The sequence below is a fragment of the Rhamphochromis longiceps genome, linkage group LG14, assembly GCF_057381845.1.
Source record: "Rhamphochromis longiceps isolate RC_006_pf linkage group LG14, R_longiceps_female_GT1.1, whole genome shotgun sequence".
Lineage (NCBI taxonomy): Eukaryota > Metazoa > Chordata > Actinopteri > Cichliformes > Cichlidae > Rhamphochromis > Rhamphochromis longiceps.
The window spans coordinates 10,316,944-10,343,058 of record NC_140570.1 but is presented as its reverse complement, the minus strand read 5'-3'; the positions used below and the strand labels follow the sequence as shown (position 1 = coordinate 10,343,058).

The 26,115-nt window shown below is 43.7% G+C and overlaps 2 protein-coding genes across 2 annotated transcripts in view; one reads left to right on the top strand and one right to left on the bottom strand.

Annotated features, from left to right (window-relative positions):
* dpf1 (double PHD fingers 1) overlaps window positions 1-26,115 on the bottom strand; it is a 49,257-nt gene that overhangs the window by 9,769 nt on the left and 13,373 nt on the right. Inside the window, exon 10 of the mRNA XM_085380636.1 lies at window positions 6,457-6,576. Coding sequence (XP_085236762.1) covers window positions 6,457-6,576 — 120 coding nt within the window. The remainder of the gene's footprint in view (window positions 1-6,456; window positions 6,577-26,115) is intronic.
* On the top strand, window positions 744-3,020 carry LOC146653594 (uncharacterized). Its single transcript, XM_085380527.1, has 2 exons — window positions 744-1,912; window positions 2,012-3,020. The coding sequence occupies exons 1-2, from the start codon at window positions 744-746 to the stop codon at window positions 3,018-3,020; spliced, it is 2,178 nt and encodes a 725-aa protein (XP_085236653.1).

Below are 26,115 nucleotides of genomic sequence, written 5' to 3'. Positions count from 1 at the left end.
GTGATGGTTATTTAGGTCTTTTTGTCACGGACCCAGTTCCAGGGATTCGGGGTCCGTGAGCAGTGTGGACTACTATTGTAGTTATTATTATTATTATTATTATTATTATTATTATTATTATTATTATTATTATCATTATTATCATTATTGTGGTTGTTGTTATTATGGTTGTGTCTGCTGTCCTGTTTTTCCGTGTTGGTGTACTGTCAGGTGTTTAGGGGTGTGTGCTTGTGTATGTGAGGGTGCGGTCGTGGCAGGCACTTTTAGGCCTGGTGGGTGTGGCCCTGCCAGCTGACCGGTCCCACCCAGGAATCCACACACACCTGGCGCCGATCAAGCCTCGTCAGAGGAGCTTCAAAACAGTGTGGCTGAGAGCTCCTCGACGCTGGATCGTTGAGTGACTTCCCGTCAGTCTTAAGTGTATTGTGCAAGGTTAGTGCAAGTCTACTGTTAGGTTTTGTACTCACGGCTGCCTTTGGTATGCGTGTTTCCTCAGGAGGAATTGTGGCGACCAGGAGGCAGCACACGGAGAGTACACAGGGAACGGAGACAGAGCACGGAGCACGGGATAAAGGAGAAGACACGGAACGGGAGTTGGGATCGCACGGGGGGATTTATTGTTGTTCGGATTGTCACCACTGTAAATAAACACTGTTGCACTGTAGAGTCCTGCATTTTGGGTCCTCCTTTCCCCACATCCCCACGGTCTGCCAGCGAGACCGTGACAGAACGATCCAGCCATTATGGGCCCAGCGGACTCAAGGACCGTCTCACAGGAGGAATTGCTCGCCCAGCTCTGGAAATACTGTCGGAGCATTATCCAGGCGGCAGATCCACATCAGAGACACATGCAGGTCGTATTTTTTGATGCCTTCCTGTCTTCAACCACCTGTTCCATGAGCTTTTTGGACATTAAGAGACTAATTTCGATTATAACCACGCTGAGGGAAAGTTCCTGTTTTGAGCTGTTTGGTTTGGGCTGTCCGGGCGAGGAGGATATGGCAACCTCCCTGGGAGCCCTTGCTGCCTATTTCTTTTTTCATAGGCTGATAGCCTCCCCGCCGTCGCTTGCAGCTCGCTTGTTGGACCCTCCATTGCGGGGGAAACGTTTCACACGCCCTCTGCACCTCACCACATCTCCACTCACCTCTGCGGCACCTGCTGAGTCAGCAGACCAAGGACCGGCAGCTCAAAATCACACAGCTGCTCTCCTGTCCGGCCGGCTGGTGGAACCTCAGCCTGATACGCTGGCCCCGGCATCGTTAAAGAAGCGACGCTTGCGCCGCCGGCGTGCCTCACCGCAGTCAGACTCTAAAACTTTCCAACAGCCGGCTGTGGTGAGTCATATGGACAATTCATCTTCATTCACCTCATCTGTTTATTCACGGGACTGTGTGAAAGCTAACCTCGTAGCACAGCCAGCTGCCCAGCCCGTAGCCGTAGCACAGCCAGCTGCCCAGCCCGTAGCCGTAGCACAGCCAGCTGCCCAGCCCGTAGCCGTAGCACACCCAGCTGCCCAGCCCGTAGCCGTAGCACAGCCAGCTGCCCAGCCTGTAGCCGTAGCACAGCCAGTCCAGTCAGCCTCTCGTCTTCATCCTCAGTTGGAGGCTGATATGCCTGCTGGAACTACCCTGCCATTATGTCACCCGCCTGTTGTTTCTACATCGCTGTCCAGTCTACCACGAGTAGCTGCCGCACCATTATCACCTCCGCCCTTTGCAGCTACTTCTCCACCAGCGTCCCATCAGACTGCAGCGACCGCAGAACTCTCGACTTCACCATCCACATCACCCGCTCGACCGTCATCTTCGCCACCTGCAGCTTCCGCATCGCCATCTTCACCTCCGGATCAACGACCATCTATACCCGCGTCGCAGCCGGAGGAGCGGCTCAGCGAGCGGGAGGAGCCCGCGTCGCCAGCTGTGGAGCTCAGCGAGCCGGAGGAGCTCAGCATGCCCGAGCGGGAGCTCAGCGAGCAGGAGGAGCCCGCGTCGCCAGCTGTGGAGCTCAGCGAGCCGGAGGAGCTCAGCGAGCCGGAGGAGCTCAGCATGCCCGAGCGGGAGCTCAGCGAGCGGGAGGAGCCCGCGTCGCCAGCTGTGGAGCTCAGCATGCCCGAGCCGGAGGAGCTCAGCGAGCCGGAGGAGCTCAGCGAGCCACCAGCAGAGGAGCTCAGCGAGCCACCAGCAGAGGAGCTCAGCGAGCCACCAGCAGAGGAGCTCAGCGAGCCACCAGCAGAGGAGCTCAGCGAGCCACCAGCAGAGGAGCTCGGCGAGCGGAAGGAACAACCGGCGCTGCCAGCCGCGGAGGGGCTCTCTCTGCCAGCCGCGAAGGGGCTCTCTCTGCCAGCCGCGGAGGGGCTCTCTCTGCCAGCCGCGGAGGGGCTCTCGCTGCCAGCCGCGGAGGGGCTCTCGCTGCCAGCCGAGGAGGGACCCGCTCAGCCGGAGGTCAGCGAACCGGAGGGACCTCCACGTCTAGCGCGGCCTCCACGCCATCCACGTCCAGTGCGTCCACGTCAGCGACCGGCGCGTCATAGACCATGTGCCACGCCTCGCTGTTGCTCACCGGAGCAGCGACGTTGCCATCGGACCCGTGGCAGGCCACCAGAACTGTTCCGCCGCCACCGGACCCGTGGCAGGCCGCCGGAGGAGCAGCGCCGCCGCCACCGGACCCGTGGCAGGCCACCAGAACCGTTCCGCCGCCACCGGACCCGTGGCAGGCCGCCGGAGGAGCAGCGCCGCCGCCACCGGATCCGTGGCAGGCCGCCTGAAGCGTTCCGCTTCCATCATGGGGTTGGAGGTAGGCCGCCCGAACTGTTTTCCCACCACTGCCTGACCCGTAGCGAGTTTTGCCTGCTTGCGGTCCACTGGGTCGGCCGCAAGAACTGTTGTTCCCACCATGGCAGTGGTTGGACATTTGAACTGGGGTTTTGGATTTTTCTCCAATCCACATGGGGTCAAAATTATACATACACTCAATTAAATCTTTTAATAAGTGCTGCTAAAGGTTCTACGCTCTTTTAACTTGACAAGGCCCATTATCTTATTAACTCAATAGTCATCATGATTGTCTACAACTGGTAGTTTCTCTTCACCAGCATAAGACGAATTTGTCTGACAGCACTCACTGTGAATACTCAGATACTTAATACTCAGAACAAAGGGAAAATCCAAGGAACTCATTAAAGAGTTAAGAAGGAAAACTGTTGTTTTACATAGCTTGGAAAGGTGTCTTGGAGTCTAAACAACTGAAGGCTCCAGGATCATCAGTTCAAACAATTGTATGCAAGTACAAGTTATTTGGATGTGTCATCGCTTTGCTAAATTCTGGAAGAAGACTCAAACTGTCACCATCAGATGAGAGGAAACTGATTACGATGTTCAGGAACAACCTATGAACACCAAGGCTCAGCCCTGACACACGAACTAGAAACTGCTGGAACACCAGTGTCATGGTCCACAGTGAAACAAGTTTTACATCACCATGGACTCAAAATGGACCAAGCAAGATGCCCCTGCTACAAAACCTAAGAACACTATACCAGTTGTTGGGCATGATAGTGGTACCATCATGCTCTGGGGCTGTTAGTATAATCGACTCACCACGGATCACCACGACTCGACTCGGATCAACTGTTTTTTTTATTACAATCTAATATTACCTAACATGCATGGTTGTCGTCATAGCAACGTGTCAGAGCGTCCCGCTTTGACACCTTTTGTTGTAGCAACACAAATGCTACAACAAAGGGTGGACGTCAAGGCGACAATATACCTGCTGCTCAGTCTGTGGCTTTTCGTCAGACTCAGGGATCACGGCGTTGTTTTTTTGTAGCCATTTCCCTCATAGCCAGGTTTTAAAAAATGCCGTTTTTCATTTCCGTGAACGAGTCATCAAGTGATGCTACTGACCAGCCAATCAGTGGCATGCAGACTAGAGATGGACCGATCCAATATTACGTATCGGTATCGGTCCGATACTGACATAAATTACTGGATCGGATATCGGAGAGAAATAAAAAATGTAATCCGATCCATTAAATATCGAAAAAGCACCTCACAAAACTTGCGACATGGCATAACTCGGATCATAACCGTAGCACGTGGCAGCAGTATGCATCACGTGATAGAGCAGCTGTGTGTATTTGTAGCCTCGCTACCAATCCGGCATTTCATCTCCGAGGAAGTTATCCCAGAGAGAAGTAAAGCAAATGTGTAAGTTCATCTCTGAATGTTTGTAAAGCATTCCCGCGTTAAGCTTAACAACCGACATATGGAGCGACTGCCTCTTCTCTCTCCCTCCCTCTTCAATACTACTTCAATCATGAAACTGATCAATGATCAGCTGATCGGCTTTTCTGTCGTGAGTCCGTCTCTCTTGTTTGTTTATCGCCCACTTCGCGCCAGAAAGAGGAAACCAGCGGCTGAATAACAGCAGCACGTTTAAGCTTGATAATCTGTTGTTAGAATTTATTTAATATTACTTTCTACACCAGGATCTTTTTCTACATAGCTGACGGCTGGTAACTGTGCAGGGGCGGATCTAGGAAAGTTTAGCCAAGGGGGCCGATAGGGCATGAACAGGGAAAAGGGGGCACAAAGACATACCTTTCTTTCTTATTCTCATTTAAAATGTCTATCTTTTAATAAATAATTACCCGAATCTTACACCCAAAGTTTTAATCTGATGTAAAATGTATAGAAGTCCATTACTGTATATAGTAACTATTAAGTCTAATATACCCTAGTAAGCTATAGTACTTTTTCCTTTGGGAAGGTACCATCTGTGCAGTCTGCAATTTTGTTGAAGAAAGATGTTGAATCTATTTAATTATTCTTCAAAAACAATTCTGTGCATTTTTTTTTCACACTGCATCAAATTAAAGTTGATTACGTCAATTAAGCATCATGAGGTGGACAGTGGGTGGTTTCCTATTTTTTTATTTTTTTTATTTTTTTTGCTGGGTGTTTTAGAACCCTATTAGTTAGGTTGCTTACTCTTTAAAATACCAGAATAGGGAGGATGGAGTAGGTTTAAGTTTATTAGATTGATCAGTGTTGCTGAACTATGAAATATTTTGGGTGCAGTGTATTTTTTGCATACAGGTATAACAGAATGGCTTTAGTGGGGTTTTTTTTAACTTGAGTATGAACTTATACAAAAAGCAGCAAGATATTAGAAAAACAGTTTTATTGAATAAAAAACACTATATCGGATTCATATCGGTATTGGCAGATATCCAAATTTATGATATCGGTATCGGACATGAAAAAGTGGTATCGTGCCATCTCTAATGCAGACTGATGACGTTAGATTTTAGTACCTGCTCAGATTGCTTGGAACCCCGGCCGAGTGGGTACTAAAAAAGTACCAGCTCCTATGGCCTAATGGAAAACCCTGAAAACCTGGGCAAACCATGCCGAGTCGATAAGTAGATACTGATGGAAAAGGGGCTTTAAATTGATTAGTGTGGGTGTATTTATATATTTGAGCCTCTACCTATACTGTTGACCCTGTGTGGATTAGAGAAAATCCGAAAAACAATACAAGTTGTGCAACCAGCTCTTGTTTTTTAAAATTATAAAAAAACGTGTGCTGTATAATCATTCCCTGGAAAAAGCACGGTTCAAAGAAATCATGACATTCATGCTCATGATGAACATATGAAAACTTCTGATCTCTTTGAGTTTTGCAAGTAACTCTTTAAAAGAAAAGCCATCAGCTCACTGACAATCATGTTGTGATGATACCAGTATTAATGTTGTGTTCTTTGGTATTGTGACCACTTTAGTGTCTGGGCAACCACTACTTTAAGGTTTCAGTGTGGTTACTTTCCCTTAGCTATATCCAAGTCTGTGCAAACTGATTTTTAGGTAGTGTAATTAAAGATAATCACTTGCAGTTTGAAACACTGAAGCAAATGGCTAGTAAGGACTCTAGTTTTACTGTACATCATTTGTATTACATGGGCTAAAACAAAAAACACTGGTATGGTCCATTTTAAGCATTAATGAAAAGAATCAAAACTTTATTTTACTTAAAATGGGCCTATTGTGCTTTTTTTGTTACTTTCTGTCATATAAAGTTATCCCTTATAAGGTCATTTGAAGCACAGAAGCCCCACCCACCCCGTGATTAAAAAGTCTCTTAATAAGATGCAGCCAATCAGAAGAAAGTTCCCTTAAAGAGTTGGTGCCCTTAAAAGGGAGGGGAGTTGAAGTGGAGTGTATCAAACTATGAATGAACTTGGTCAGTACCGAGGTTCAGTATACGACAAGTAATGATTATTTTGAACTGCCAATCGTGCAAAGCTACAAAGTTCAAGAATAAAAATCTGGAAATTAGCAAAATAGGGCCACATTAAGTAGTAAACATGAAATCTTAAGCCAAGAAATTCAATGTATTAAAACTGTGCCTTAACAGCCATTCTGCCAATCATCCCCTTCAGTGGTGCCCTACCTGAGCGTCCACAGTCCGCACAGGAAATAAGGTCTTCAGGACAGCCGGTCTTCTTTGAGCCTCCGAGGCAAAAGTCGCAGTAGCCGTTGGCAATGACTGAGCCATCCGCTGCTTTCTTGGCTGAGAGAAGAAAAAGAAAAAGGGGGTAAGAAAAACTTTCTCCCAACTGGACTCCTGGGGAAAAGAGGATGAAGAGCAAGAGTGTAAATTCATAAGTCAGTGTTATGAAATGTTGCCTCGGGGTGAAGAGGCTGTATCAGTCTCTCGACAGTGAGACAGATTGAAGAGGGAAAACCTATAAAAGTCATATCAGGTGAACAAAGCAACCATCACTGAGGTGTGCTGGGAAGCATGGTCAATGGAGTATTACAGAATACGAGTGATTAGAGATAAAATGATGAGATAACAAAGCAAAAGAAAGTAGACGTGTAACTAAGTCTTGGTCACCACTCATTATTATATATTTACTTTGGTAAAATAAGCACCAACGCAGGCCTGCTCTGGAGCCTGGGACTCTCCAAACACTGGCTCACCCAGTGAGGGTGGGACCGAACAGAAGGGAACGTCCGCTGGGAGCCCCTGGGGTCTAGCAAATATTTTCAGGAGTGGAGGAGGAGGGAGAGCAGAGGAGACAGAAAGAGAGAGACCGTGTGTTCCCGTGTATGTGTGCGTGTGCTTGTGGATGTGTGCTTGTGTCCGTGCATGTGTTGGGGGGTGCCGGGACAGACCTGCCATCATGCTGAGCACGGAGAGGCAAGTGCTCCATGTGAAGCCGTTTCATAATAATTATTAACAAAGAGAAATTCCCCCTGCCTGCCTGAGTGCTGTGTATATACTGTAAGTATCACTGTATGTGTGTGTGTGTATGATCCACACGTACCCCTTATCTCTCTGTCTGACTGTTGGTCTTCCTGCCTGTCTGTCTGTCTCCTGCCTGTCTCACTACTGTTGATTGCATAATCATTTTAATGGAAGCAATCACATAACCACTGCAGACTATTTGTATGTGTGCTTTCGTCTCAAAGATGTAATGCAGCGGACGGGTCCTTCACAGTGAGTCACCAGGCTGGTGCACTGGTGAATATACAATAGAGTGGATTATACAGGTACACACTCACACACATACAAGCTCAAGTGGAAAACCATTCATCCCGCAGGAAAATAAAAGCACTATAAGCAATACTGTGGTTGTGCTCTTATGAGAGATCATTAATCCATCCATTTATAAGGGTGGAGTCTTGCTAGGCCGGAAAGGGGAGGAGAGGGTGAATTTGATGGAATTTGATGTTGGAAAGGGGAAGGTGGAGTGAGAGGAAGAGATTGGGTTTCTACTCGAAAGGGTACGTCTTTAATCCCCAATGAGAAATAAAAATAAAAAAAAAGTCCTGATCAAGATGAGAGACTGGCAAACATAAAGACAGACACATGGGAGAGGAAAGGAATAATGCACTGTGTCTGCTACAGCAAAACCATAAGCAGTAGGCTCTATATCATGAGATCAGTGTAGTACTGTGCACCGTAACTCTGAGCCTGGTTATGCACTTTCATACTCTATATTGTAGAATCATGAATACTACCATCTATATTGGGTTATCGACTATCAACAGAGATAGCAATGACAGTAGATTTACTGTATGTGTAAAACAGTGTCTATCTAGTCCCCTAGCATTTCAATATAAATGGCTGCAACCTCACATTTCTCAATAATCTCTTCTGCCAGTGGTGATATAATGAGATCTGCTGGTGTCAGCTTTTTCAAATGATGATAGTTTAATTGAAGAAAAAAAATTACCTGCACATCATCAGGCTGGTGTGCTGGCAAAGGTTAGACAGATATGTCCTGCCCTATTTTTCCCCCTTAATTAAAAATCATCAGCCAGCCAGTGTGGTCTTTTTTGTGGATCCAATTAATGAAATGAAACGCCAACAAAAAAAAATCATAATCACCAATATATTCATCTGTTTTTTTCTTACTATAGTATTGACCAAGTTGCAGTTAAATAGTGGTAAAATTACATTTTATCCAAAATTAAATAAATATTAAAAAATACAGTTCTTACATTTTCAAGTACATTACAGCAAGTCTAGCGGTGGAGGCAGTTATCTTGGCTTAATATTACAATCAGAAACCTATCATGTCTGTGTGCTAGCATGTTAGCATAATGTTTTAGTGCTTTTGTAGCTATTAATAATTCATCAATCATCATAAAATTCCCACCATGTCATTATACTTGCTGCTTACTGTAAACTGCTGGCTGTCTGTTACATAGGAAAAAAATCTGAACACAGCCCAGGCATACGAAAATTCCCTGTTTTAGCTATGCATGCCGGCATGCTAATATTTGCCACTTAGCAAAATAAAGTACGGCTGAGGCTAGCACTATCCTTGATCGCTGCTGATGACCAAAGGTATTTCATTCAGAAAAATTATCAGGGACAGACATCCCATTCAAAGAATCCTAAATTCATATATTGGAGATAAAGTATCTGAATTTCAGGAGCGGGACCACGCCTCCAGTTCTACAAGCTGTTCGTTCTCATTCACGTGCCCCACCCTCCCTCTCCTTTTCAGTTCTTTAACGTCTTCACTTCTATTTAGTACATGGGGAACTGCCAGGCCTGAGAGCTGCCGCCAGTCCCCTTCGTGGCCTTCCCCAAACTGCAAATCAATTCATGTCTAAGCCTCACCTTATCTACTAAAATGCTATCAAACCTAAAATGAGGACATGGGCCCAGCGAGTAAATATGCATTTAATACATATAACATTCATATAATGAAAATCACAGCAAGAGCAAAGATGGTGGTAAAATTTCCCTTGCTTGGGAAAAAAAAGCTTTAGAAAACCTTTTATCGAACAAACACGGCAAACTTTTTTAGTGGATCAGAACTGACTGGAGATTCTTAAAATGTAATTTTTATGTCCAAAACAAATAGACAGTACTTCACAATAATTGTCCAAATAGCTCCCAGAGGTATTCAGAATAGCAGCAGAGTGGTGAGGCTTGCTTCAGCTCATCTAAATGTTTGTACAAGTGTTTTCAACCCACAGATGTATAGTGATAAGTCATTGTCCTGCTATGTCTCAAATCCATCCATCCATTCATTTTCTTCCACTTATCCAGTTCAAGGTGGCTGGAGTCTGTCCCAGCTGCCGCAGAATGATAGACAGGTGCACCCTGGACAGGTTGCCAGTCTGTCGTAGGACTAACAGAGAGAGACAACCATTCCCACTCACGTTCACATCAATGGGTAATTTTAAATGAATAAATAACTCCACTACCTGCAAGTCTTTGCCCAGAGAGAACCCACACAAACACGGGGTGAACATGCAAACTCCACACAGAAAGGCTACAACCAAATGGTGGGCATTCTTGATTCCCGTGAGACAACAGTGCTAGCCACCGCACCACGGTGCTGCCCTGTTACGAATTCACTGTAAATAAAAATGTCAAGCATGGTATGGTAAGACTGGAGGAAAAGTCAGAAGGTGTTAGCACCATACTTATAGAGACCTTCCAGTCTGAACCAATGCGCTGGACCAATTAATTCAAGCTGCCACATGCTAGCGTTGATCCTGGGCCACATGTGCAAACCGTGTGACGATTTGTTGCTCCATCAAAATGAAGCACAGGACACAGTCGATCAAGAGCGCAATGATCCTGGATGAGGATGCCGCAGCTATTTAAGTGTATTTACTTCTAAAGAAACCAGTGCAGCCAGATGTTTACTGCAGGAGGATGTATAAAGCTGTAGAGACATATGCGGCTCGCAGGCCTGGAGCCAATGCAAACATGTTTTTGTCTTCTTGTTCTGGTCAAATAAATTGCTTTTATCTTCACTCCTTTTATTTGGGCTCACCGCTGCTGACTGGACCTCACAATTCCTGGCGGGATAAACTAGACAGACACACATGTGGATACACACACAACACATTCAAACTGTATTTCATCTGTGTCTCTGTAGTTGGGTGTGCACGTGCAGATCTTTGTTTGCCTTTGAATTTCTGCGTGTGTGTGTGTGTGTGTGCTAGGAGGCCCCTGAGAGTGAATCAGCAGGTCCTGATGCATGTGAGTGAGTCGGGGCTGCCCGCTGGCCTGCCTGCGTAGACAAAAAAACTCATCAATGATTAAACGCCTGTGGCCATGTTTCAGAAGCTGCCTGCAACCACAGACACGCCATTGCCGGCAAATGGTGGGAGGGAAGGAGGGAGAGAATGGTGATAGAGAGAGCGAGACAATAAAGAGGGCTGAGCTAATGAGCAAAAATAAAAGAGATATATACCAAAGACTGAAAAGACTGGCAATCATCAGGTACCTTTCCTTCTCCTTCTCTTCCTCCTCCAGAACCCCTCAGTGCGGTTGGCTCTTCCCCACCTGTCCCCTTTTTTCCCTTCACCTCCATCTCCAAAATTTTAACCTGCCTCAACCATCCTTTCCTTTCCTTTCTTTCTTACCTCCATATCTCATTCCTATACCTGACTGTCCTTTCCCTCGCTCCCTCCCTCCCACCCTCCCCTCCTCTTCCAATTACCAGGAGGAGTATGAGCAGAACCGCACACTTCACAGCTTTCAAGTGTTGGAGAAAGATCCTCCTGGGAATTATCCAGCAAGAGATGAATCCTCAAATGCTCCTCACCCCCACCTCCTCTCCCCTGCTACAATACCTACCCTTCCCCATTCTTCCCCATCCCCGTGCTTATAATTTCTCTCTCCCACCCCGTCTCGTTTTCTCTCTCCTTTCCTCCTTCACGCTGCTCCTTGGTAACCTTGTGTTTTTTCGCCCTCCAAGCAACCTCACGCCGTTGTGTCTGCACAGCTGAGGTGTGTCACATTACTTTTTGCAGACTAACTGTATTCGCTCAAAGTTATTTTTGTCATGTTTGCTTTTTTAAAATTATTGTTATTAATACTATTATTAATGGTTTCATGAAACTGAGGATTTCTCACAAAGAAAGAGGAGAAGGTGTTATTTTAAAGTTGCTTTTTCATGTTTTGCTTCCTCACCAGAGCATGCATTACCAAGAAAAGCAGCATCTTTTTAGATGCACATCACTGCCCATTGAAAAAACAAGCTAAAAAGGTTATTTAGTCATAAAAGATCTTGTTTTCACCTTTGTGGTAATGTATTTCTCAGATAATCTGAGCCTTTTGATTTGACTACTTAAAGAAGAAAGAGAAAATAAATGTTAGTAACAAAGAGAATACATTTCAATAAATCATTTTGTTGCTGCTGTTTATTGCAGTCACATGCAATGGAAATAGTATAAAGAAATCTATGCTCTTTAACTCCTTATTTAAAGATCATATGGATGGTGGAAGGAAATAAAAAATACAAAGGCGCCATGAAGAAATCATGACTTCTGTGTCTGTGAGCGCTGCTCAAATTAACCCTGAATTCTTCTCCCCAGCATTGCTCTTTTTCTCTCTTACTTACACCTCCAGCGTCTCTTCCTCCTCCTTCACCCCTCTTTCCCATTTCCCTCCAACGCTAACATGAAACCAGCGCTTCAGCCTGACTGACTGGTTGATAATCTCCTCCTTTGGCTGACCACAGTGGAAGCCTCATTAATTTAGCGCTTTCATCCGAAAGGGAATTACCCTGGCCTCCCCACACACAAGCTAACAGGCCTACCTGTTGACTTTTCGCACTCTCTTTTCCACCTCACTTTTTCCTTTAAATTTTCTCATAATTTCACTCCTTTTTCCTTCCTCTTTGTTTTTTTATTCAGCACATTCAAGCATGGTATTGGCATGACATCTGCTCGAACTGACTGAATTTAATATGATGTTTCATCTTCTTCTGTCCTACCCCCGTTATGTGCAAATACACAAAAAGGTAAGCTCGGCCATTGAGAAAGAAATGCGCGTTTCCATGGATACCACTGTCACAAAAATACAAAACTTGATTAATCAAGGTTGAGGTTTAGACGGGAATTAACAAGTGATGTCTGAATGCTCTCATCCCAGCGTCTGTCTGGTCTCTACAATCACCGAAGGCAGCAAACGCCCCTGTAGGGCAGGTGCAGATGGGAAGAAGACATGAGGATCAGGTACAAAGGTGAGGGAAGAGAGGAGCAGGGGAGGATTTTGGGAACAGATGAGGCAAAAAGAAAGAGAAAAGAGGATGAGAAGGAGGAGGAGGAAGCACAAAGGAGAGAGGAGGAATGGAGGTAAAATAGAAAAAAGAAGAAGTGTCACTTGTTGTATCGGAGCAGCGGCGTGTGAAAACACACACTCTGCACTCCTGTCGTCTCGCTGCTTAATGAGGAGAGCTTCTCGGGAGAAGCGCATGCACGCACATACACAACGCGGGAAAAGACACCCGCGACCGCACGCATACAGTAGAGCGCACGCGCGCGCACACCGAGATTTACAACCAAGCCTTTTTAATAATAACTTTTGCCGTCCAGTTTCAGTCCCATCCCCCTCTTGCTCTCTTTAATGTGATGAATGAGAGTCTCTGTAACCCCTTGCAGCCACACACACAGACGCGCACACACATGCAATTACAATCTGAGATATTGTACAGTTTTTCCATGAAACAAAGGGAAACGAAACAAGCAACATATAGGGCACAAATCACGTCAGACTACATTCACATAGATGCAAAATCCCAAATGCTCAAGAAGACATTTTCAGAGGTTTTTTTATGCAGACAACGAGGCAGAGATGCAGTCAGATGGAAACCGTCAGTCACAGATGAAAAGTCACTAGCTTCCTTCCTCTCTCGCTCTCTCTCGCTCTCTCTCCATCTTCCTACTTTCCCTCCTTCTTCCATCCTCTCCCCCTGTCTTCCTCCTTGCACTTTCATGCGTTCTCATTATTGCTGCTGCTCCCTCTGCCTCTGATTCGATCTCTTCACTCTGCTTCATTGTGCTTCTTCTTCTTCTGTTTTTTTTTTGTTTCCCTCTTCCTTATTTGGCCTCTCTATTTTCCCCCCCTCTGCTTTACTCTCAAAGAGGAAATTGGAACTCTTTCCTGCAATCCATCTGTTGTCACACTGGTGCCTGCATCGGTGCCATCATGCTCTGTTCTTATTCTGTTTTCTCCCCCCATTTTTTTTTGTTGCTTTTTTGCACCCCACTCTTATACAACCACACATACACAAGCACCACTTTCACTCATGTCCAGTCAGCAGGTTGCGTAACTCCCAATGCATTGTGGGACTGGATGCATGCATTTCTGTGTGTGTGCAATGTGAGCGTGTGCTCTCAGAGATGACATTGCAAAGTAAAGAGGACAGAGACAGTTTTGGTGCATAATAAAACTTGATCTATGGCTGCTTTGTAATCACACTGACCCACAGGAACAAAGATACACACACACACAGGCACACAGGCACACGTACACACAAGCGTACAATCCGTCAGGCTCTGCAGTATTCTGATATGTGCACATTTAGCAAATAGACACACACAGACGCACACTACCACCCCATAAATCATGCATGTAAAGAAATCACACACAAACGCGCACACGCAGGAAATGCCGATGCGTGCAAAACTTTGTGCACACACACACGCACGCTCTTACAAAGAATCGCTCCGTGGCTTGTGTCCCTGTCCGCAAAGAGTTAAAATGCAAATTATTAATCCTATTTTGTTCCAGGGACAGAGCCAGCTGGGAATGTGACTGTGAAATCCTGTTTGAATTGGGCCCTACTTCACATGGTCCACTATGTTAGCCCTGCGCTCTCACACGGAAATGTCAAAAATGACCAACCGGGGGTAAAAAAAAGAAAAGAAAAAAGAAAAAAAAGAATAGATATGCATACAAAAGCAAAAATTTGACAAAACAAGTAGAGCACAGATTGTATTTTGTTGTGCCACCGCAACACTGAAATTAAGAGTGTGAGTTTCTGTAAGTGGTGACATTATCTTTGCATTTAATGCTGCTTGTGCTAACTTCTAATTGGAATTTTATTCTGCACAAACAAGAGCTGCAAGTGGCTTCGCCACTGTACGTGGGGGCTTGGCAGCTTCCCAGGAGCAACAACGCTGTAGTTTAGACCAAGTGCAAAAAGTTTGCATCCCTCAAACCTTTTACTTCTCGCTCTTTCCAATGTTTGCATTGTTCCGTCAATAATTTACAAGCGTGACGTGGCGCTCAAGTTTTACGGCTGCGGTAAATCCATTCACTGACAGAAAACTAGACAGCAGGAGATGGATGGAGGGTGAGCGTGGATTTGGCACGGTGGTAGGGGAGGGGTTGTGGTGTGGTAGTGTGGGAGGCTTATCCAAACATGGCCAAGACAACTGAGGGACCACAGAACAACCATCCAGCAAGCCACAACACCACATCTTAAGACAGAATACCAAATGAAGCAGACTCCAATATTACCCTGCCTTCACCACTCCAACTGTCTGGGGGGATCTATATGATGAATCATGAAGAGGGTTTTTTTTTTCTTCGTCTTCTTTTTCTCTCAGTCTGTTTAACTCTCTGCTTCTCGCTCTGCTTCTCTCTTTGTCTGTTGTCTCTCTCCCATTCTTTATGTTATTTTTAATGAACTCTGCACCCCCTCCTGCTCCTTCTCCCTCCACTTCAACTTCTTCCACCCTGCCTTCTTTCATTCTCTCTCCCCCTCTCCCTCCTTCCATCCTTTTTCTTCTTCTCTCCATAGCTCTCCTTCCCTCCTCCTCTACCACCTATCTCTCACTCTCTTTCTCTCTCTCTCTCTCTCTTTTCAATGTACATAACAGTGTACTCTTTAGGAGGGAGCCCTGGCGGTATCCATGGCAACCGGATTGCTAGGCAACAGCCGTTTCTCCCTTCCTTTTTCCTGCGCCGTGCAGCAGCGGCAACAATCAACCAATCAAAAGCTGAGAAGGAACGTTCGAGTACATGAAAAGTTCAGAACACATCCAGAAAGCAGTGAATGCTGGTTCCACATGTGAAAATACACACAATGTACTGATGGATGCACCAGCAACACAAAAATATACACCAGCCTTTCCAGTTTAATGAAGTTGTCTGCACTGCGGTGAATATTCAGCTACTTTTGAAGATGTTTTTTTATCATTTGTCTTATAATCAGATCTTTTTTTTTCCATTTTTATGTCTTTGCTGTTTCAATGTAGCAAATTTAACGTAAATGTTTCCTGCATATTAAATCAAACTGAAAGGACATGACTCAAGTTTAATTAGTCTTTGGATTGAAACTTAAAATCAGCAATGTGTTTAGGCCAGCATGATCTTATTCCAAAACATGAGATAATCAGGAGAAATGATCTATTTGTTCATGTAAATGGAGAATATATTTCCCGTTTTACCTGTCACAGGATTCCTATCTTTGATGTAGTAGGATGTAGGTTTTTGGCTGTACCACATGTGTTCTCTAAACTCCACAGAGAGGACAGGTCAACCAAGGGAACACAGTGTTAAGATCATCTGTTGTATCTGCGCAAAAAATAAAATTTTCTAATCCTAAACAAGTAGCATCATTGCCTAAACCCAACAGAGTCGCTCTGGTTCCTAAGCTTGAGAAGTTTTTAGTGCCTAAATTTAACAAAACAACAAACGAAGTGTCAAAGTAACGGCAGATAATGTCTATAAATGATTCCAGGGGACTCAAGTTGTGGTTCCTGGGGACAGATGAAATGACTTAATAAGCCACCAACCGGTACAGTCTCCAGATGCAGACTTTTTTGCCCCTTTCAAGCTAATAAAACATCACTTCCTGTGAATGCACGTAAATCAATAGATATGCATGCAATACACTGAACGGGCTGAGATATGAGACAAAAAAAAATTAATTAATTAAAAAAAAACTGGGGTTAACTGTGTCCATGAAGATGAATCACAAGTATGCATTTTCAGAGTATGTCAAAAAATGTCATGAGACTGTTAAAATAAAAACTATTAAAAAATCTTGGAAAAACGTCTTTTTTTTTTACAAAAATTTATGGGCATTTCTTTAAACTGTAAAATTCTATGTGTAGTTAAAAGAAGGGGGAAAAAATATCCGGAAAAAAGTAACACGAAAAATTTTAAAACTGTGTTCTTAAGCTGGAGGGTTTGTTTTTGTTTTTTTGACCGTGTATGCAATTAAACCTCTGGCCATGAATGAAATTTAGGAGACATGCTTCAAAATCTTATAAGATGAAGCTAACAGTAATCAGAAGTCTATTAAACACAAAGGGCATTTAAACATAGACAAAATGAGTGCATGAAACATTAAGCCATTGCTCCACTTTGTCCCTAGGACTTACAGTCAGGTTTTGGTAGCAAACAGCATTTAGTGCAAAGACTTCCCATCTAGTCCCAGTAGAGACACACATCTGTATCTGCCCAGTGACATTGCTATAAATGTCAGCGCAACAAACACGAGAGCTGCCGGAGTCTTCCAACACCTCAAATCACCTTTTCCGATATTCCGAAGACAAAGACAGATGGAAGTAGAAGGGGGGGGGGCACTGCTGAGCACAGCTGAATGACAACAGACACAAAGTGGGTAGTGGCCATTTCAGGTTCTCAGTGTTTGGTTGATCAAAATTCCTGCTTCGCTTCAGCCTGCAGAGAGCAGGAGGAGAGCGGGGAGGCCATTTTGAAACACAAGAAAAAAAATGTAAGTGGGGAAAAAAACCACAACAACCAACAATGGTGAGTAGGAACAGAGGGATACTGACCTTCAAAGAGCTCAATTACATGTCTCACTCACACACACACACACACAAACACGCACACAGACAAATTTGGAGTTGGGCGTGATTGGCCATACAGCACTCTCACGCAGCTCAGTGTCACAGAGAGGCGTGCGCACATTCATGGGCATGCATGTGCGTGAGTTAGGTGCATTTTTTTAATAACACACACACACACACAGACACACACATTCTGTGTCCCTGCTGCTCTACACCGTAGGACCGTCTGTCCGTCCAGATAAAGTGGCCTCTGAATCTCAGTTCTGATTTGAGAGAGGAGGCTTTAATGACAACTACACCCCCGTCCCCCTCTCCTCCCTCCCCCACTCCCTCCCACACATCCCCCCCCCCCCCCCTTCTCTTTTTGTTTTTTCTTTTATTTCACTCAGTCATCCATTCCCATATTCACAGGTGCTGTTTTGCTCTGTTAGGGTAATTCTCATTTTATCTACCCATCTTATATCCCGACTCTTCTCCCATTATTTTACTCTTCCTCGCTCTCTGTCTCGCTCTTCTTTTTCCTGCTTTTCTCTATTGAAGTCCACAAAACCAATTTTCAGGTGGACAGTGCAGGGCCGACCTCTAAAGTAAACATCCCCCCTTACTTCTCCCCCCTCAGCCTCCTCCCTCTCATCTCCGTCTCCTACCCCCAGCCCTCCAACCATCACACCAATGCCAAAAAAAGACCCCCACCTCTCAATATTCTGCTCTCCCTCCCTCTAACCTCCAGCCTCTTCTACTACTTCTCCTGTTTGGAGAAAGAGAAACATAGTATGTTGTGCGGTCATGAATTTTAATGGCGCAGCTCATTTTTGAGTAAACAGTATATCAGCTAGGATCCAGGAATACGTGGAGGGTTAGTAACGGTGGTTGATTTTAGCGATGGTACACACAAACAAAGAAATTAATTATAAGGAAAGCCAAAGCAGATGGATGGAGAGAATGGAAAGTGGGGGGGGCGGGGGGGATGCAGAGCAAGATGAGGAAAAGAAAAGTGGTGAAAGATGGACTCGCAGAGCAAGAGGGAAGGAAAAGCTCATCTCCTCGTGGAGTAATCTGTCGTTTATCACGCTGATGGAAAAACAGAGAGAGCAGAGAGGGGCGAGGCTCCAAAAAAAACCCCAAACAGACTTTTATAGTTTCTCTAATAAGTTTGTGTGTTTTTCGGCTCACCCTTGTGTGTCAGGGATGCTGCATACATGCTATAGTGTCTAGACAGCGAGAATATAGCATGAATTATGCATGCGGGGTTGCTCTCATTCAAGGGAAGCCGTATTAATATTATTACATATGTGGCAATATACCAAAAGATGGAGGGTGGAGGGTGGTGGAGCCTCTTCCATGGCACTTGGCAGACTGGTTAAATGTAAAATGTTGCACACACACACACACACACACACACACACACACACACACACACACACACACACACGTGCACATATATAGACACACACAAACACGCACATCAATGCATTTACACTCACAGAGTCTTGCAAATGCATATGCACTTGTGCATTTGGAGTCTGTCTCTCTCACACACACACACACACACACACACAAGCACACACACACACACACCAACCAAAAGGCTAAGCTTTCTTTTTCATTTCAGCAGAGAAGATTGGGTTTTCTGGAGCCGTGTTTGACTGTGTGTGTGTGTGTGTTCACGTGACCATGTGTGTGATTTCTGACTGCTTGGGAGGGAGTAATGGGGGATATTAAACAATTCAAATGCTGTCTCTCTTGCTCTCCTCCACTGGAGAGACCTAATACTGCAGCCTGGCCACACACACACACAAACACACACATTTTACAAACACACACAAAGATATATATAGAGAGAAATGTATATATATTAGGGGTGCAACGATACACAAAATTCACGGTTCGGTTCGGTTCGATACTTTGGTGTCACGGTTCGATATTTTTTCGATACAAAAAAAATGTTCATGCATTTTTAATTTGTCATTTATTAAAATTATAAATATATATTTTAACTCAAAAGTACAGTTTTTAAATTTAACCCTAACCCTTGTGCGCGTTTTTTATTTTGACAGCGAATGCGCACCTGCGGACCACTTATGTGCAGCCCTGGTTATATAGCTCGTCATATTGCAGCCACAGAAATTATTTTGTCCATGAAACCATAAAGCTGCACTTTCTTTTTGCCTTATAGTCTGATTTGTCATAACTTCTCCGTTTTGTGGTAAGCTTTTCTTTGGCTGTCACTTCTTCACCCTGACCTGTCTTATTTGGCTCAGCAGAACTGAAATGCTTTTACACATGCACTCACATAAGCTCAGCGATTCTCTGCGTGATCAACCTCTCACATGTTTAAGCTGCGGGAGATTTCACTTGTCATGTTTGCATAGTAAGCTAACGATTAATAAGACGATGTCAGAGGAATTGGTGCACAAATTATCATCACTCACAGATCAGTGCTGTCGCTCTCTATACACAGTTCGCACGATTGCAAAGTGAAAGCAAAAAAACAAGCGCAAATTCAAACGCGACTTCAATATGTCACATATTGACAGTGACTCACCGATGCCAATGACATAATTACCCAGCTACATTTCTGAAAGAATGCAAAAGCATTGACATATATTTTTCTTCCTACAATAGCCCGACGGGCAGGGAAGAGATAGATTTTGGTAGCCCGACTGAAAAAATCGCTAGCTCCGGGACGTCGGGCTAGCGATATTGCAAGCCCTGTATCTGATTGAGGAATCACTCATCTTTGGAAAAGAGAGTTTATTACAGAGAAATGGCTCTTTCCAAAATAAAAGCTATACTATCCGCTTCTTCTGGGCTATATTCTCAGCAGCATAAGGAGAATCATGTGCTAACAGCTGTCTAAATGACTCGGCTAAAGTTAGTAGCATGCTTGTTGTATTTGTCTTTGCACTAGGATGATGTCGGTGTAAATGTGCAGTCATATTCGTTGTGTTCCCACTAGTGCTTTCAGGTTAATCTCGTTGAAATGACCTTAACGCCACAACACGGCAAATCTCCGTTAACGAGCTACTGCCAATCGCTCCGTGCATGGGGCTAGACGGCCAACACGTTAACGAGCTAACTGCGCTAACACACTAGTTCACACCAATGTAATTGAGCATTGCATGGCACATCCAACATACTGTTTTACTTTAGTCCATGACTCGCTTACCTTCAGGGTCATACGTCACATGAAAACCAAAATAATTCCAAACGCCAGATCTGAATGAGGGTCAATTTGCCTGTTGCAAGGAGAGCTTAACTTCTGTCTCGCTAGCTTGCCCTGTGCTCTTCCTTCTGACTATGCTGTCTGTGTTGAGCGCTCAGTGGATCTGCGCTCGACAGTGCAGCCTAGGCGGAGTAGTCGAACACAGATTCACTGAGCGCTCCACACAGACAGCATCGTCAGAAGGAAAATTGATAAAATAAATTACAAATGTTGTATTGTTCGATACATATGCGTACCGAACCGAAAGCACTGTATCGAACGGTTCAATATCGATACGAATATCGTTGCACCCCTAATATATATATATATATATAAAGGACTGTTGTGTCCTGTCAGACAAACGGCCAGTTTAAAAACACAAAACACACACTGCCAATTAATTGAGGCAGCGTGGTTTCACTGTGGACATTGTTGCAGTGCAGATAACGTGGATGTGTGTGTTTTGTGTGTTTATCTGTGTGCTCTATTCTGAGCAAATTGCTTGTTTTAAGACCAGGAGGAACAAAGAAAGAGGATGATTCGTCTGTGCTCTTCTTTCAAATGTCCACAGCTATTTCTTTTTCCTTTTTTTTGTGAACAACTGTAGCCAATTTACTCATGATTACTGACCAAAACACAATCTCCCGTAGGATAAATGCATGCTATTGTCCTTAAAAGAAGTCTTCAAAAAACAAACAAATCACACACACACACAGAAGACAACACTGAACGCCGAACACGGCAATAGAAAACTGGTCCGGGGGATGAGAACAAATAGCCAAAGAAAAAAAAGCAGAGCAATTTTGATGCTGCAGCTGACAGGATCAAGAGTCGAGGCCTGATTCCCAACCTGTTCATAGAAACCTAAATATTTGCTTTACTTGTTGTTCATTGGCACTTATTGCTCTCTTATCGTACCCATGATACGTTTAGCAGAGCCGTTGTAGCCTTGTGCTAAGTGCAGGCTTGGGATCCCAAACACCAACAGCAGCGTTCTGCATATACTACAGTACCATTCAGTGAATCACACTGCAAAAGTGATCTCTGGACAGTCTCATGCCATATAATGTCTGTACAAACCTGTGCCCCTCCAGATTTTGCAAAAGGCCCCTTTATAGCTTTGGGAAATCTGCCAGTTTTCAATCATTTTCACACTTACTTCTCACAGTTCATTTTATTTAATAGGTAAAAATAACACAGGGAATAATGTGGCATGAGAGGAAACCAAGGTGAGTTTTAAAGAGAATAAATGTCCACAGAGGTGTGACTTTTTTCATGATGCACAATAATGTGTTCAAGACAGTTGTAAGCAATTACATATATATTGACTGCAGTCTAATAAACTGCTTCATGTAGTGCCTGGGCCTGGGCTCCATTTCCCAAAGGCATCTTTTTTACTAAGACTGTCGTCAGCAGACTTACAATGGGCCTTAAAATGCTTTAGGGAAACAGGGCTCTGTTTTGTATGTGCAACCTCACTGGAAAACCAACAGGAAACTGACTATTATTTACGTTTGTTACACCTGTGTCATTCCTGTTTAAATGGTTTCTATGAAAAATTAGTGAAAACTCAGTGACAGTGAACATGATTTCTCTGAAGTTATCAAATGTGATGGGCCTGTTTACATTGCGTGCAAATGTTTCTAAACTACAGTTTACTGCATTTGCCAAACCAGGTGTGCAGCCGTATCATTTTAAAAAATCAGTTTGGCTGAGTCAACAGTGATTAAAGTATGGCATGAGGCATAAAAAAATATTCCTTCATTAAAGTCGAATAATCAGCTTGTTTAATGTGTGCTTTGCTGGACTCACTGGTCCCTGCACTGGAAGGAAGCATTTGCATTGCATCTGAACTCACAAGGTGTCTAATTAATCCAAAATGAATATAATTCTGAGAATTGTGATCTGGACGCTTCAGCAGGAGCTAAAATAAACTTTATAACACCTTACATACTTTACAACTTTGCTTCAGTTTGTAACAGTACTACAAGTCTGGATTTCAAGCACACCACAGCACTGAAACTGTGCTTTTAAAAGTTTTACATGACCTCCTAACAATAAAAATTACTGACCTAGAAGATTCTGTCATTTTAGTATTCATTCATGTAATTTTTTAAAACCTTAGCCCTGATTTTAATATTGTATTTCATGGTATTCTTATCTCTCAGCTTCTTCAGAATCAAAAGAATTGTGCTGAAAATGGTTTAAATGTTATTTAACCAACAAAGGTTTTACAGTTAGACTACCCAGATAGCAAAATTGGTATGGCCCAGATCTGGCCCACACAATGTGCTTACACATGGCCCACATACCACAAAGAATGACGGCCCTTTGGTGGCCCAGATCTGGTTTGCCAGATGTGGCCCACACATGGGCCAGCACAAGGCCAGTTGCAGACACACTGTTGGCCCTGTGCTGGCCCAGAACAGTTTCAGCTCTGGCCCCAGATGTCAGCCTAATGTGTACCTTAATCAAGCCATGTAATAACAACATCCGCCGGAACATAATAGTGCAAAAGTAATATGACGAAACTCTGTATGGACTGATTCTTATATAGTGCTTTTCTACTCTTCCAGATTACTCAAAGTGCTCTATACAACATGCCACATTCATACACTTCCTCGAAATTGAGCGCTTCTTAACTACAGGCACACACATTCTCACTCTTGACATGCAGACTAGAGGAGCCAGGGATCGAACCACTAACCTTCCAATTAGTAGGTGACCTGCTGTACCTCCTGAGCTACAGCCACCCACTGGCAAAGATGAGTAAACCGTCACTAGGTAGTGGATAAAGTGTACACTCACAAACCTGTCAAACCTGCATTTGAACCGTTGGCTACCATAGCAGTATAGTATTGCAACATGGCACTTGGGTCTTCTAACTAAAATAGGAAAATAGGAACATAAATAGTGCCATCATTGCCAGACCTGGCCAACATCTGGTTGACATACACTCTGTCATGACACCAGTTAGTCAGAAGTGCCAGCTTGATGCCAGATCTGGGCCAGACCTGTTTTCTATTAGCCTGGGCCACATAAACCAAACCACAATCGGGCCAGATATGGCATGCCATCACATAGACAGTGCCATCTATGGCAGGCCTGGCCCATATCTGGATGACATACCACTTACCACACCAGAAGACAGCCAGCAGTGCCGACTTGATACCAGATCTAGGCTAGACCAGCTTGCTATGTGGGTAGGGGTTACATCTTCCTCAATAACCCTGTGCTTATATGGGGTCCCCCAGGGGTCCATTCTTGGCCCAGTCCTTTTTCATACTCATACAGGAAACAGAGGTCATTGTGTTTTAACCTTTACAACATTGTCCCTATAAGGAATTATAAAAACCATTTGCGAGGAACCTGGAATTGATTTTTAACAATAATCTAACTTGTGACAAATAGATTAACACAGTCATTAAAACTAGATTCTTCCATCTATGATACTAGCAAAAGTGAAGCAATTTCTCTGATTCGGAGACGTTAAGAGAGCGATCCAGCTTCGCTATTATAATAATCATTATTCAGGTGTCAATTTGTCAGTGCTTAGCCGACTGCAGTTAGTCCAAAACGCTGCAGCACGGTTATAAACTGCCACAAGCAAGCAAGACTACATATCTCCCATATTCAAGCCCCAACTGGTCATGGCAGACGGCTGCTGCTCTCTGAGCTCAGTTCTGCTGGACGTTCCTTCCTGTTAAAAGGGGAGTTTTTCCTTCCCACTGGTGCCAAGTGCTTGCTCACAGGGAGTTCTCTGATTGTTGGGGGGGGGGGTTGTATTATTGTAGGGTGTTTCTATTTGTTTCCTATGCAAATAAAAATTAATTGAACTAAAATGAATTAAATATTTGCATTTCAAGTTCTTTTAACTGTGTTGTGTTTACGCGGGTTTAGTCACTTTATATTTCCTTTCTTAAACCCTGACATTTTAACAGCATTTGGCCACACTTGTGCTTTAAGCTTAATTGTAACATCATTATGGAAAGGCGCTGCTAATGCGGGTGTAATGTTTGTTAAGCGCACCACCTTAAACGTTTGTGTTACTATACACACACCATACAAACAGAGAATGGGAATGCATACATCCATTGCAAAATTTTGAATACTAATGTTAAAAAGAATAATTTGGAAGATGCCAGTGCAGCTACCCATATTTTTTCATTTTGTTTTTATTGTTATTACTTCCTTTTTGTTCAGTCAGAACTACAAATATGAATGTTGTGAGATTGGGAAAAAAATCACTATATACACTAGAGTTCATATTTTGGAGCTAATGAATGTCACAAAACGCTAGTTAATGGTTTAGATACTTTAGTCAGTCTGAAAAAACATTTCATCTGTAACCCAGCATAGCTGTCGACATTCTCTTCAAGAAGAGCTGAAGGCATTAGCGAGCGCTATCATCATTACTACCTCATGATATTATGGACCACTGCATTAAGAGATTCTCATTAGGCCCTTGATAGCTGCAGCCATATTGCATCCTGTAAAAAAAAATGTACATACACTAGAAGTTGATGTCTAAAGAGTGTGATGGAAATGTTCCTTACTGTAGTATGACTTGTAAACTAGCACTTCTTCAAAATTGATCAGCGCCAGTTAAAAGCTCATTAACAACTGATATGCATTCACAGCAAAGGCTGAGGTATACAATTAAGTAAAATAGATGATGGTTGGGTAGAAGAACCTTTACAGTCTGGGTAATTTCATTTCTCTAACTTTCAGTATCCTGGTCAGATCTCCCAATGGCCCTTAGAAATGGATGCATGACTTAGACCTTTTTTGACTAAGTACTAATTTTTAGTTGGTGAATTTAATTAGATGAATTGCACCTTTAACTCTTGAAATCATAAAGAGAGATGGCATGGTGTAAGTCTATCACAAGTGTAAAGTTCTTTTTTTAATGTTGTCAGAAACACACAAAACAGTCTCTATGTGATAACATATCTAATTTGTCTTGATCTCACAATAAATGTGTTAAATGTGCTGTCATTATTACCATCTGGTCCCATTCTTCCCAATAAATCTTACACTGTTGAAAAGTCTGATTATTTCCATTTAAATAGTGCCATGTTTGTGAGGACAATTTGTGGGTTGAGCAGCAGAGTTGAGTATGTGAGTTGCTCTAATGAAAAAGTTGCCAAATCTTCTCTGTGGCTATGTTCAGTCTGTTCTGGATTGTCTGGGTAAAGAGCTGTCGGCCAAATCATCCTCCACACCTTGACTGTAAATCTGTAGAAGACTGCGGTTCCTAAATGTGGACAGGATGAGGAAACACAGTCTTCTTGGGACAGCCTATATCTGATATCAACTGTTATATGGAACTAGTGCTCGCTCCAAATAATGCTGCATCTTGGTTTTACAGAGCATCATCTTAAAGTTGCTCTATGCCACAGGCCCTATTCAGATCAGTCAAACTTGGCATGCTTGGAGCAGACACCAGCTGACCACTATCAGGCAGCAATCAGGCTCCTAATTGTCACCATCTTGGGTACCAGGAGTTCAAAACAAGAGTCAATAGGAGATAACTCATCTGAATTTCAGGATTGGGACCACACCTTCATACCCTTCCGGTTCTCTATATATTACGCCACCCTCCCTCCTCTTTTTCAGTTCATTCACTACTCATTAGTACATGCGGATCTACCCAGCCTGGGAGCCACCGCCACTGAAGCCTTCCTCTACCCACAGCCTCAATTCATGTTCAAGCCATCTGCCATTAACTACTAGAAATGCTGTCAAACCTAAAATGAGGATGTGGTCCCAGCTAGTGAATAGCAGAAGCTGTTTGACGTTGACAGAGAA